This window comes from Crocodylus porosus, unplaced genomic scaffold (genome assembly GCF_001723895.1).
Source record: "Crocodylus porosus isolate Cpor-Errol unplaced genomic scaffold, CroPor_comp1, whole genome shotgun sequence".
Classification (NCBI taxonomy): Eukaryota; Metazoa; Chordata; order Crocodylia; family Crocodylidae; genus Crocodylus; species Crocodylus porosus.
Window position 1 is genome coordinate 5,118,252 of NW_017728921.1, and position 13,349 is coordinate 5,131,600.

Sequence of the window (13,349 nt, forward strand, 5' to 3'; positions counted from 1 at the left end):
GGTCACAAGCTGGCAGAGGGTAGGTTTAGGTTAGATATCAGGAGGTGCTACTTCACGGTCAGGGTGGCTAGGGTCTGGAACCAACTTCCAAGAGAAGTGGTGCAAGCCCCTACCCTGGGGGTGTTTAAGAGGAGGTTAGATGTACATCTTGCTGGGATCGTTTGACTCCAGTATTCTTTCCTGCCATGGCAGGGGGTTGGACTAGATGATCTGCTCGGGTCCCTTCCGACCCTAGAAACTATGAAACTATGGATGTGTATGGTTCTGCTCACTAACATCAGGCCCTATTGAATTGCATAGAAAGTGTTTGGGGAGCAGGCATGATCACCTGTACATGCTAGCTCTCTTGAGCATGCAGGTCCAGCAGGTACCCTGGTGCTTTAGGTCTCCTTGATATGGAGACAGACAGCAGGGACAGGGTGCCACGCTCCATCGGAAACCCCGCTGCCTTCCTGTCCTGTGCTGCCTTCCTTTGTGGGCCACACTTTAGAGGACACCCCATTTTCAAAAGAACTGCTATGGCATGTGCCTCTGTTGCCTTAGCAGGACATCTGTGGGGCATGCATACAAGATGAGTGTAAGATAGACCCTGAGCTCTGGTGACCCCCTGTCCTGGTAGCAGAGATGTCCTCCAGCTCCAGAGAGTTTTCACCTCCTGCATCCACAGAGAGTTCTCCAAGGTGGAGTCTGGGGGACCTTGCCTGTCTTGGTCCAAAATATATATATCTTGGCCTAATAGTTTGCGATTCTGCTCTACACCTGGGCTGAAACTATTGCCCCTGGAATTATTCCTTTCTGGCAGTTCCCTTGCCATGTTGCTGACCTGCTGGGATCCAGCACCCATTTCTGATGTGTGTGTCGGAGGCACAGTTCTCCCTCTCCTCAACTCTCTCTGCATTGATGACTGGCAGCAGGGGGTGGCGAGGTCTTCTGCATGCTGGTGGTCTGTGTGGTCTGAGTCAAGTCCAGTGGAGCAGGCTGGGTGATTGGCATGTGCTTCATTCTGGCCTCTGGGCTCTAAGACCTGGAGCCTTCTGATCCTCGGGAATGCAGATAAACTGCATGTAGCATGAAGCCCTTGCAAGGGGGGCAAGACGTGCTTCTCACAGTGAGGAGGCTCCACTGATCGTCCCAATGGCACAAGTGTGTGTCCTGGGATCAGACCTCTGAAGGATGGAGATCCAGGTGCACTCGATCACCTGCAATGCATGTCCCAGCACAGAAGCAGCACACACAGCCCAAGAGGCAGTGTGTGCTTCTGCTTTTCCCCTCCTAAACCAATCCTGCAGCTAGGCACTGAAACAACTTGCTTAAAACATGCCCCCACTGGGAAGTAGAGATATCTCATCACCTCTGTTGCCAGAGAGGCTTAGAGACCCTTCTACACGCCCCCCCTCTGCCCCCAGCACACTTGCATTTGTAGAAGAAACCCCAGGCCTGCTGTGTGCATGGGGCTGAGCAGGGAGGTGGCAGGGGCCAGGTCCCCACGCCGTGTTAGTATGCACAGGCAATTGTAGCAGAAAATCTAATTTGATGATTAGCGTGTCTGCCAGGGCTGGTTTATGTCAAGAGAAGCAGGCTTCTTGCCTTAAAAGAAGAGGGAGAGAGAGAGATAAATCCCTTTCATTTGAGCAGATGCAGTTAACTTGCCCCCTTAAGGCTGACTGCAGCAGTGCTCATCAATATGGAATTAGAGGCCATGTCTCTGATTGATGGCTCCTTGCAAACCCTGGGAGGCTGAATGCCCCAACCAGCAAGCCCGCCAGGCGGGGCTTCTGCCCACTGGGTGGTGGGAGCCTTCACAGGCACTGGACCTTATGCTGTAGATGCAAGTGTGGTCAGCCAGGGAGCGCAATCAGCGCTCAGAGGAAGGGCCAGAAGACCCCTATCTGATTCCTGGCTTTTGCCATAGACTCCTTGTGTGGCCTTGGGCAAGTTGCTGCATCCTTCAGTGTCTGTTCCTACCTGTGCCTTGGGGTGAGCAACCTACCCTTCACTCGTGGCAGCAGCATGAGGACCATGCCTATTGCTGAGAAACCCTGCAGCTTGAGTGCAGGGGCCGCATCCATGCCCACAGAGGGTGTAAAAGCTTCATGGAGAGACCTGAGGGATACAGAGGAGCAAGGAGAGGAAATGTCAGCAGGGCAACGTTAAACTGATGATCCAAAGATTGTTCGTAAGAGTGAGCTCTGCTGGCCTGGCCTGGCCTGGCCTTTCAGGGAGGTGATGTTGTCCCACTGACTTGTAACAGTCAGTGTTGGAATAAATCCGGGGCTTGACTGGATGCGATGTTCTAGGCATGTTCCACCTCCAGTGTCCAGGTCACCGTAGTGGGCGTTGAGTTCAGGCTGGGGGAGAATATGGGCAGTGCTGTACGTAGGTTTGTGCTGCCACTGGACTGGCAAAGGTTGGCCTGGCTCTGAAAAGCCTTGGCTGTTTCTAGTTATCCAGGAGCAAACCAGATTGCTGGTTCTTTCCTTTCCGAGACCGATTGTCTCCTTATTAAAACAGCATTGGGACTTCATCCAGGAGGTAACAGCTCTTACCTAGCAGGTGTAGGGAGATGTCTGGGCTTGCCTGGTGGGAGGGAGCTGTGGCTGTGGGCGACTATCCATGCGAAGGTGTGGGGGGAGGGAGCACTCTTGGGCTGGGAAGAGTTAAAGGGTAACAAGATGCACAGACTTGAGGATGGAGGGGCTGGTGGAATCATTAGCGTGCCAGGGCTGAGCCTGCAGAGCCGGGAACCTCACCAGCTATTAAGCATGCCCATTAACACGGGGCACAGCTTAGCTTTGCTGTCTAAAAAATTGTATCTGCTCAGAGCCGAGCAACGCTGGGAGACTGAGGCAAAACTCTGATTGGAATTAATTGCTGCCTTCATTTAGTTTGGCATGTGGCACTTGCATCTTCCCTGGCAGCGCTGCGCCAAAGCCTGCCTGGTTCCAGCTGCAGCCTTTCTCTTGCTACCATCATTGCTCCAGCTTTTCCCAGGGTGGGCCAGGGTGGAGGCTTTGGCTGGCTATGGAGGGCTGGCAACTTCCAGCTGCTGGTGCAATTAGGGGCAGAGGGGCTTGTGGATTGGAGAGAGTTTTATTCTTTGTGATGGAGGGGGAAGCTCACAGGTTCCCAGGGTCAGCCTGCTGTTGCGTCATCCCTTGGTAAGGGCCTTAATCCAGTTGCAGTGATGCCTTTGATGAAGACCAAGGGCTGTGTCTGCCAGCATTTGCTCTCAGCCTTTGTATAAGCAATAATCAGGCAACATCAATCAAGCACATGCTTCCGGACTGGTCACCTAGGCTGAAAGCAGGGAGAATGCTGCTGACTGGCAGCTAGTGACTGAGTGGAGCATGATGCCCTGACAGGATCACTCCTGGAGTTTGGATTGATCTTCCCTTCCTGGTGTGAACTGTGCAGTGCTGCCTTGCAGCAGGTGCTCAGTTCTACCCCAGAGGTGGCTGCATTTCACTGTGGGGGAGCGTGTTGTCTCTCTGGACAATGCTCTGGGATGGAGCAGCCTGTGTACATGTATGGCAGTATTTTTCTCTTCATTAAGGACAGCTGTTTGTGCTCAGAGGAGGGCAGCCGGCTGATGCAGGTGGAGTGTGACCACCTCCTTTCAGGGGCTGGTTCTCCTAAAGGGACGAGGTCTAACCTAGAGACTCTTCTGTCCTGGGTCTTCTCCCAACCCTGGCTCCATAGCCCTGGAGCGTGCCTGGGCAGTGCATTCGGCGCCACAACCAGTGTGTCCTACGGGCTCCCTTCTTCCCCCCAGGGAGATCTAAGGGCTCTGTCATGTGCTGCGGTTCTCACCCTGAAGCCTTGGGCCCCCTTGTTGCTGGCCAAGTGCCCTGAAGCTCAGGGTCGAGCCTTTGAACTTGACACTGCGACTTGGGGTCATGCTTCCTGCCAACACTGGGGTTGCAGGTAAAGACTCAGACAGTTGACACGGCACAGTGAGAGGGGCTTTCCCGTGCGCAAAGCCGGTTTCACTCTTGCTCTTATGTCGCACCAGTGTTTCCTGGCCCAGGGAAGGGGTGGAGGCAGGTGCGGGAGTTGGGGCAGGGGGAAGCTGCCTCACCTCAGCAGCCGGTGGGGGGAGGGAGGAGGAAGGCATCTCTGTCGACTTTGAGGTATGGGGATTAGGGGCCTTTGTGAAGGGAAAATGTTGACAGGCTTGTGCTACTAAGCAGCCAGATGATGGCTACCTGTGTGGCATCAGCTGGGGAGGCTTAGTGGAGCCCGCAGCTAGGTCAAGGTTTGCGGTTAGGTTTAGCTGCCACACACAGCTCTGGGTGAGCATGTGAGGGCAGCGAGACGGGGACACGCAGCTCCGAGCCACATCTCCCCAGGGCAGGGTGGGAATTGGCACAAAGTGGGGTTAGTATTGGTGCTTTCCCTATGGCCTTCCTCTCTGGCCCTCTTCCCCTTCTTGACAGTGCAGTGCCTACAAGAAGCCCCAGGCCCTTCCCCCCTTTCCCACATGCTTGTGGCTCAGTGTCATACATGGCTCTTCCCCAGGGAGTTGCACCCTGGTGGGATCACACTGGGACCCTTCACCTCGGATGCTGCCTCCCCATGCAGCTTGCTAACACTGTCCCACTTGTTAATCCTTTGTCTTAGCTTTCCAGCACCTGTAGCCATCTCTTCTTAGCCTGTTGCCTTCACAAGCTGTACCTCCGGTGCTTCGAGTCTCCCCCCCTTGCTGAGACATGCACAGAGGAAGGGCTGAGGATGTGGGTCATGCTGCCCCAGGTCGGTTGTGCTGACGCTGCTAGAGCAAAGCAAAGCTCATGCAGGGGGAGTCCCCGTGTGCCGGCAGTGATAGATGCCAGTGTGTCTACGCATGTGTGTTGTGGTTTGCTGGGATGCTCTCGGTACAGCGTAGCAGCTAGCTGTCGCGTTGGCGGGGACCAATCCTCCCTCTGCGGCTCTTGCTAAACTTTACGGGGTGATGGGAGGGGGGGTGTGTGCATACAAGAGCTGGAACCTTGCTCCCCAGTCCCAGCGGAGAGATGCGAGCTACCTAACAGTCAAGTGCATTCAGCCTTTGAATAAGCAGCACTTCATTCTCTTTTCAAACTGTATAATTTCTGCCTGATTGTAATGGCATATTTTAAAATTACCAGAAATCAAAGCCAGAAAATGGATACCGCTGCTTTTATCGCGAGCTGCATTAACAAAGGATACGTAATGTATGAAATAAAAACACCCCCCCCCCTTTCTCTCTCTCCTTCCTCTCTCGCTCTATCTTTTTTTTTTTCCCTTAAGACAGTAATAGGAGAAAATTGGTTTTGAAACTGAATAAAAGTCCTTTTCAGAGAAAATCATTTCTTTCAGGGTACCTTTGCTGAAAGTAAAATAGTGAATAATGAAAGGTGGTTTACATGATTGTCTTTCATTTGGAGGGAGGCGAGGACAGATGGAATCTTGGAGCAATACAAGCCTGGAATAATTGCGTGGTAACAAGGCGCTTGTTGTGAAATTAGTATCTTAAGAAAGTAGTGAAAAAGCCTTCTACTCATGAATACTTCATTATTAGGAGAAAACAGCACAATTTGGATTCTCCAGACACCTGTTCAGTATTAAATAACCAACCCCCACCTCCCCTCCCGGGCCCTGGAAAGTGTATCATGTTTATGGAACTTTTCAGGCTGAGCAGCTTGGGGGAAGGATACAGGCGAAGTTGGCTCCAGGCTGTTGGCGGTGGAGGCACGTGGATGCTGTCCCGGCAGCTTGCGCTGAGCAGCCCCAGATCATCCGCCATCAGAGCGCCCCCAGAGCGCACGGAGGAACAGGAACGTTGTTGTTGCCTCTGCTCCTTTCTGGTAGTGGTTGGATGTGCCAGAGGGTGCTTCTGCCGTGAGAACATGCCCTTTCCTCCACCGTCCCCAGTAAGCTCCAGGGTCTGTTTCCTCTCATCTCTGTTGGATTCAGCAGTAATTCCCCACTGCCATGGTTGTCTGGGCATCACTCCAAGCCAGGAGGCTGGGGTGCCCAGGCCTGCCTTTCAGAGGGTATGATGGGGGAGCCAGGCCATCACATGCACCCAGTCTGGAAGCCCAGGAGCCAGTGCCAGGTTCCTCTTCCCACCCACCTGTAGGACTTTCCGTTCTGCATCTCTGCAGTTCCAGAGGAAAGGCAGGTTTTTCCTTGGGCCCGGATGCATTAGCAGCTAAGCAGGCCCTGCTTCAGTACACAACTCCTTCCTTTCTCTCCCTGCCTCTCATTGCTGGGGAGACGGGGCCAGCTCTAGAGGGCAAATATGGCTGGCATGTGTCTCTGAGAACCAGCTCTCTGCTCTCTGCTGGCCCCCTTGGCATCTGCCCTCTGCTTGGATGTCATAGAAGTGACACCAAGGTTGCTTAAGCAATTCTTGCCTTCCTGGCACCCGGGCAGAAGCAAGAGCGTGGAAAACCCTCCCATGAGAGGAGCGGCAGGGAGCGAGCAATCCGCACACGTCCAGAGTCATTTGTCAGCACAGGGACTCGAGCAAGCGATTTCCAAGAACGTCTGTCCATTGCACTCAGGCAAACCAAGCTATCTCTGTAATCTCTCCGACACCCCCGTCCGCCTTGGGCACGGCCTGACCAGCTGCAATGGGGGGAGTGTCCTTCAGGGAGGGAGATGGGGATTTCCTGGAATAAGGACAGAGGTGCCTGAAGAAAAGGAGCCCTAAGTCCCTTCCTAGCCAAGAAGGTGCTGTGCCTTGGCCAGTGGTTTTGCCCTTTGCACCAAGCTGGCCAGAGGGCTCCCTCTATCAGAGACTGAGCAGGCCTCGCAGCTGGCATGGGAACCGTGACCCAGGGACCTTCTACTGGCATAGCCATAGGGGCTTGGGGCTGTTTCCTGCCTTGGCACAATCCATTGCCAGTCAGAGCGCCATGCTGCGGAGTCTGTGCTTGTCTGGGGAGGGTCTTGGGTGGATGGCAGAGGGATAAAGCAGGCTGCAGTTTTATTTTCAGCCATCTCTGGTTGCATTAGGAGCAGCATCTTGCAGGTTCAAGGCTCATTTCCAACCCCTCGAGTCACCCAATCCTGCCTGGAAGAAGCCGGTTTGGTAGGCAGGGGGCTCTGCTGTGAGCACATCTGTCCTGCAGGCCACATGTCTGTGAAGTGAGGTGGATGCAGGGACCTGTTGTAATACCAGTGGATTGGCTTGAGGTGGTCTTGTCACAGATACGTTGTGATGTGCATTGTCCTGTCAGTACGTGCCTGTGCGTGCATGTTCACAGGGAGGCATAGCAAGGTGTGAACTATGCGTGTTGTGCAGTGTAGGCATGCAACGGTGATGTATTCTGTGAGTCTGCTTTGTTTGCTGCTCAGCCGAATCCCAGAACAGAAGATGAAATAATGGCAACCAGTGCTAGGAGAATGAGAGCAACCCCCCGACCTGCCCTAATTTGCTCCTGCCTGTTCTGTCAGGGAGAAGAGATTTGCCACTTGCTAGACTTGTTTTATCCCCTTGCTCTCAGGCAGCTGAGTGGATTGGGTTGTGCCTGGAATACTTTACCAAGCTTTGCTCTGGCCTGCTTCTGACTTCCTCCCAGACAGCCAAATGCAGTGGTGGATGCAGGCAGCTGAGCTAAGACCTGATGTGGATAAGTGTCACAAAGCTTTAGTAATACCCCTGCCTCCAAAGGAACGGTCCCCTTGCTCTCTGTCCAGCCAAACACTGTGACAGGGGGCGAAGGAGGACAACTCCACTCTGCCCCCTTGGATGACACAAGGTAAATGTGTTTCACAGCCAGTAAGAGTCACAGCATTGGTATCACACATTGCGTATCCCTATGTGTGCCCATGCAGGCATATAACTATGGGCCTATATGTATGCCACTTATTCAGAAGTGACTTTTCAATTTGGAGCATCTTCAGATACCAGTCCTGACTTCCCACAGGAGCTGGGGTGCCCACAGCCTCACATACCAGCCCAGTGTCTGCAGCCAGTGCCCCAGGTCTCAAATCATGAAGGGCCAGGTAATGACACTGAGCTGCCCCAGTTGGCACCAATGACTTCTGCCCTCCAGAAGTCAAGTTATACTGTGTCTGGGAGCAGAGCGAGTCAGATTCTGCTTGTGTTCAGTGCCCTCCTGGCCCCCAGTCGCCTTTAGAACGCTCACCAGCGCCCTGCCAGAGCAGTGGTCTGGTTTGTTCAGTGCTGGGAAATGCTGGCCTAGAGAGCCGCGGAGAAGAGCAAACTGCAGGGTGCTAGGTGCTGTATCTGCCCCGCAGATTGCTGGTCAGCTTTGCAGGGCACTGCCAGCACAGTGGCTGGCATGCCTTGAGGGCTGTAGGAATGGCACTGCTAAACAGTGACCTGGGAGAGTGAGCCAGTGCCGTTCCAGTCTCTGCAGTGCCGTGCAGGGAGACCCAGCTCTGTTCCTTGCTCTGCGTGCATGCGCGTGCATGTGATCTGCAAAATAATCCCGTGCACAAAATAATCCCATACCTGTAAAGGTGTCTGGTTTCCCATCCCCATACCTCTACCTGCCTTTGACCTGCAGGTACCCTTGCTGTCCTTCAGGGAATCCTCCCTGGGTATGGGGCATGCCAGACTAGGTAGGAATCACCCACTCTCTGCATGGACAGCAAAGGTAGGGAGCACTGGGAGTGTGCTGCATTCACGGTGAGGTCTAGCGGGGAATGCTCTTTCAACCAAAGGGCATCCTGGGTCAGCACTTCTGACTCTGAGGGCAGAGACTATAGTCGACTTCCTTCTGCTGGTCAAGCTTCTCTTCCCCTTGTTTGCGAGGGATGTATCATTTCGAGAGCTGCTCGAGGCAGTGAGGCTATATCAGGAGGAACGAGCTATAATTCACATTTCACATTGGGGCTCCCAAAGGGTATACAGTTAGCAGCCAATATGCATGTGAATAACTGAGCCAACTTTGGCCTGATCCTTTTGGCTTTTGTCAGGTACGTTTCAAGACCAGTTTGAGATTTGGTGGCAGGCCTCAGGCTGCAGGTGGCTTTTTTGCTCCATCCTTTGCCAACCTTCTCTTGAAACAGGGTTTGGTCTCTGCTGGGGTCTTACTGGTTGGTTCACGGGGGAGGGAGCATGGTGCTGATGATGTGTAGTGGAGTCGGTTTCCATCATACTGACAAGCAGTCGAGCTTTTCGTCTCCTGCCGTCTGACATTGGCATCTGTATGCTGCGACAGGGGGGCAGGCTGTTTTCCCAGAGGCGGAATATGAGCTGAAACCACCTTTTTGAATAGCCATAGCTGAGATTCACTCCTGCAAGGTATTGGCTGGGCTGGGGGCAGGCAAGTACAGCCACTACTGCTGTGAATGTAACCCCCCCTCCCCACCTCGTTGATCAGATCTCAGATTTGCAAGATCTTTGAGGCAAGAGCTGCCTTTCTCTGTTGGTGGGCAGTGCATGGTGTGGGTGTTACCATGTTATAAGTCATGGGTGGCCAACTTGTGGCCCAGGCAGCCTCTGTGTGCGATATGTAGTGGACTGGGGAGGGGACAGGTCAGGAAGCATGTTGGCAGATCAGGGGGGAAGCAGAAGGCAGAGAAGTAGATCAGATGAGGAGTACAGCACAGGGCATAAGCGGAGCAGCAGATTGGGTGGAAGAAGGGGATCAGAGCACCCCTCAGGGAGGGCATGGGGCTAATCTGTCACATGCCTGACTAAAAGGTTGGGAAATACTGACAACATCGCTGTCTGACGTGGTATGATCTCAGCCAGCTTCTGCTTGGAGGTCGCTGTGTTGAGTGAATGAGATGGGAAGCTGGGGGCTGAGTGGTTGCATGAGGGGTGAGGGCATGAGCTCAAGCACAGAGAGCCGGTGTCAAGCTCAGGGTTTGTCCTGTAGGCATTTCTCACACCAGGCACTTGTTCTGCACTTGTCCTAAGCCCGCATGTTGTCAGAAGGAGCTCTGACCAGGTCCCAAGGCTAGGGCTATGCCTTTGCTTTAAAACCTAGGCAGGTGTTTGCCTCCTGACAGCTAATGTGAGAGGAACAGCCTGGACATAAAGCCTAGTGGAGACAAAGCATGGATAATTCTTACCTAGGCACAGCGAAGGCAGGTCCGTTTTAAACCCCGCACCCAGGGGGATTAGCTCCACAGCTGTCATGGTCGGCGCTCCAGAACCTAATCTCCAACAGGGCTTGACACCCAGAGAATTACCTTGTGTTACCTCGCTCGGTGCAAAAGCCCGTACCTATTGGGCAGTGAAGCTCAGCACTGCTGTAACAAGGAGGTCTCCTAGGGAATGTCACTGTGACCAAACCACTGCAGCTTTCCCAGGCGGGACAGTCAGGAGACAAGCCCTCAACTGTCTTGCACTGCCCAGTGGAGTGCTGCTGCTCTCGAGCTAGCTGCAAAAGAGGGGCATTCTCCACGGAAAGCAGCTGGAAGGCCCAAGCAGTTGTGGCTTTCAAATGTTTGGGTGAAAATTTGTTCTGGGTGTATGTCTGTGGCACAGGCACTTTCTGAGCAAAAGAGCAGGGTCTTGCGATGTGTGGCTGCCCTTGCTGCTACCACTTGCTCACTGATGCTTTCCCTCCCTGTGTGTTCTGCAGCGTGAGGCTCGGCTGTGGTGACCCCAGCAGCGCACTCAAACACTTGGACCATGTTGGCCTGTCTGCAGCGAACCCAGAACCCCCCGGCGCAGCACCTGGCATGCCCCAGCAAGACCCTGGAGCCACGGAAGTGTAAGTGCCCCAGGCCCCACAGGGTGGCACGCAGCCAGTGGGCACGGTATTCTAACCCCCACCACGGTGAGGAGACAGGATGCCTGGACTCTTCTCCCCACTTTCTTCCAGGGCGTGGAAGTTGTGGCTAGCCTTTTAACCTCTCTTCTTTCTGTGAGGAGGGTGAGAACTCTGCTCGGGAGCTTTTTCTGGGAGCGGCCTTGTCCACATGGCATATTGTATGATGCGTCTCCCAGCCAGGCTTGTTCCTCTGCCTCTGTAGATCTCTCATCACAGGAGATGGATAGCTGTCTGGTCCAGCTCCCCCCTCTCCCTACCTCCCTGATCAGGAGCCTTTTCTGGCTTGCTTCTTTTTTTTGGTGCTTCTTGTCTTATTGAAAAAGACATTTATTTAACTGATAATTAAAAAGAGCAGGAGAAGCAGGAGGAGGGAGTGGAGAGAGGAGGAGACAAGATAAGCAAATTAAATTGGGTTCTTTGGTTGATAAGTCAAACTTCTGAAAATTTGGCACGGATGTCTACAAAGTGCTAGGGCAGACAATGCTCCAGTCACCTGCTCTGAAGCCTCCTAAAATATCTCTAACTCATCCTCCCTCCCCCACCGATAATTACTTTTCCGGTTCTGCTGTAGCTCCACTGTTCCTGATGAGCTGGCCTTTCAGATAAGCTGTAAACTAGTTACATTAAAATGGGTTCCAAAAGGTCATTCCAGTAAAGCACCTGTCTCTACCAGCCTTTGTCTCTCAATCCAAACCATGATTAAATGTATATTTAATGAGCCTGCTTTAGGCAGGCGGGTTTGACCTCTCAGGCTGGGAAAGGCACATTAAGATTCTCAAGTGATGAATGTGTGTTTTAAAGAGGGGAGTGGATATTTTTCCGCTGGTCTCAGTTGGATTTTTAAACATTCTGAACTGAAGACAAATCAACGGCCAAGGCATTGCTCGTTGGCACATGACAGCCCTGCAGCATTTGGTTAATGGTCTGTATTTTCCAGGAGATGTGTGGTTCTCCCCCCGCAACCTGTGCCACCTGGTGCCTTCAAAAGAAACTGGCTTTCAGCAGTAGATTCTGGATGGTGCGGAGTGTGGGTGACTGCCACACCATGCCGTGCTGTTCTTCTCCAGCTTGTACCTTTCTAAGGAGGTCAAGGTGGTCTCTGAATAGATAGAAGTCTTCTCCAGAAGATAGAGGGAGACCCAGATGGTGGTGCCCAGACCCCGGGTGAGATGTGACCTTGTGATATCACCCATCTTCCATGATGATTTGATGAGAAGCTAGTGCTTGAGCCAACCTGTTTTGGGGGCTGCTGCCCCACAGCTTTTGGGTGAAGACAGGAATGGGTTCAGGAGGCTGCAGGGGCTTGAGAGTGAGGGGTCACAGTGGTCTCAGGGCTTTTGGAGCTGTGACATGTCCAGTTGGGGGTCAGCACACCACATACATGGAGCGTGTTTGTGTGCATTCTGTGCTTAGTCACCGCATCTAGTGTCGCTCAAGGCTCCTCCTTATTAGCGCCGGCAAAGAAACAGAGGGTCACTGTTGTAAAATTCTTCCTAATCAGTCATGCCTGAATCGTAAGCTGCATGTCTGCCAGGCCAGTTGGGGCATGGGAGCCTGGTGCAGGAGGGTGCGCTGTACAGGGCTTCGGAGGGCGCAGCCGTGGAAGTCTGTATGAAGACGGGCAGCTGCCAGCCAGGTTTGATTGGCAGCAGGACTGGCTCCAAGCAGCCATGCATGTGAGGGGGCAGAGTTTATCGGGGGAGCTCTCTGCCCCTGCCTAGTGTTACAAGACACGTAGCCCAGCAAAGTCCCAAGGCGGAAACCAGGGAATGCTACAGGGCACTGCATGCCAGGGAGCCCTTTTGCCCTGGAGCATCGGGTGCCACCCAGTGTGTGTGGGGGCAGCCAGATTGTCTGAAAGTCTTCAGCTCAGATATCTGTGTGGTCTATCCTGAGGGGGCCAGTGGGATAACATGGCCACCTTCGAAACTATTAGGTGCCAACAGGAAGGCCCAGGGTGTGGGCAGGCAGCCACAAGGGTGTTATTGTCCTGCTCAACTGCAGCTCCCAGGCACGGCTGGGTCCTGCTTCTCAGCTGGCTCATGCCTAATGCCTGCAGGTACCGAACAAGTGTGAAATGCCAAGACAGACCCCAGGCTGCCGTACTTGCGCTGTGCTGCCGCAAAAGGCTGGTGCGGGCTGGGGCAGGCAGGCCCTCATCACTCTGGTTGGTTTGCAGATTAGTAGGCTGGGTGAAGATAACAGAGAGAGCCTCACCAGAGAGTCGTCCTCTAGGAAAAGAGCTCCCGCTTACATGTGGGTGTCCTGCTCTGCTCCCTCCACTTGCTTCAGGCCCTGGTCAATGGTAGTCAGCCTCCAAGGGAACGGGTTGAGAGTCCAGGCTCTGTGCGTACCCTAGTACCTCTGCTAAGATGGACGAGCAAGGCCCAGCAGCCCTAGGACCCTACAGGATTCATCCGGTAGGGAATGGCTGCAATGGAGAACTGCTGCAGATGAATGAATTTAGCAGGCTGGATAAGAGCAGGGCCATCCTTGCTCTCCTGGGCAGCTGTGGTTCGGCTTTAATTATTGATGGCACATCCTAATGGGCTAATGAGCAGCTGGGAGAAGATGAATCAGGAGCAAAGGGACCCTGGCTCCTGATCCAGATACTGCCAAATGGTC

General features: G+C 53.5%; 1 protein-coding gene across 2 annotated transcripts in view; it reads left to right on the forward strand.

The window, feature by feature from the left end:
- Nucleotides 1–13,349, forward strand: part of FAM222A (family with sequence similarity 222 member A) — an 89,129-nt gene that overhangs the window by 32,144 nt on the left and 43,636 nt on the right. The window contains exon 2 of one of the 2 annotated variants that reach the window (XM_019538854.1): nt 10,533–10,730. In XM_019538854.1, the coding sequence (XP_019394399.1) occupies nt 10,583–10,730 (148 nt within the window). In that variant the 5' untranslated portion in view covers nt 10,533–10,582. The remainder of the gene's footprint in view (nt 1–10,532; nt 10,731–13,349) is intronic. The other variant, XM_019538855.1, reaches the window with a different exon arrangement.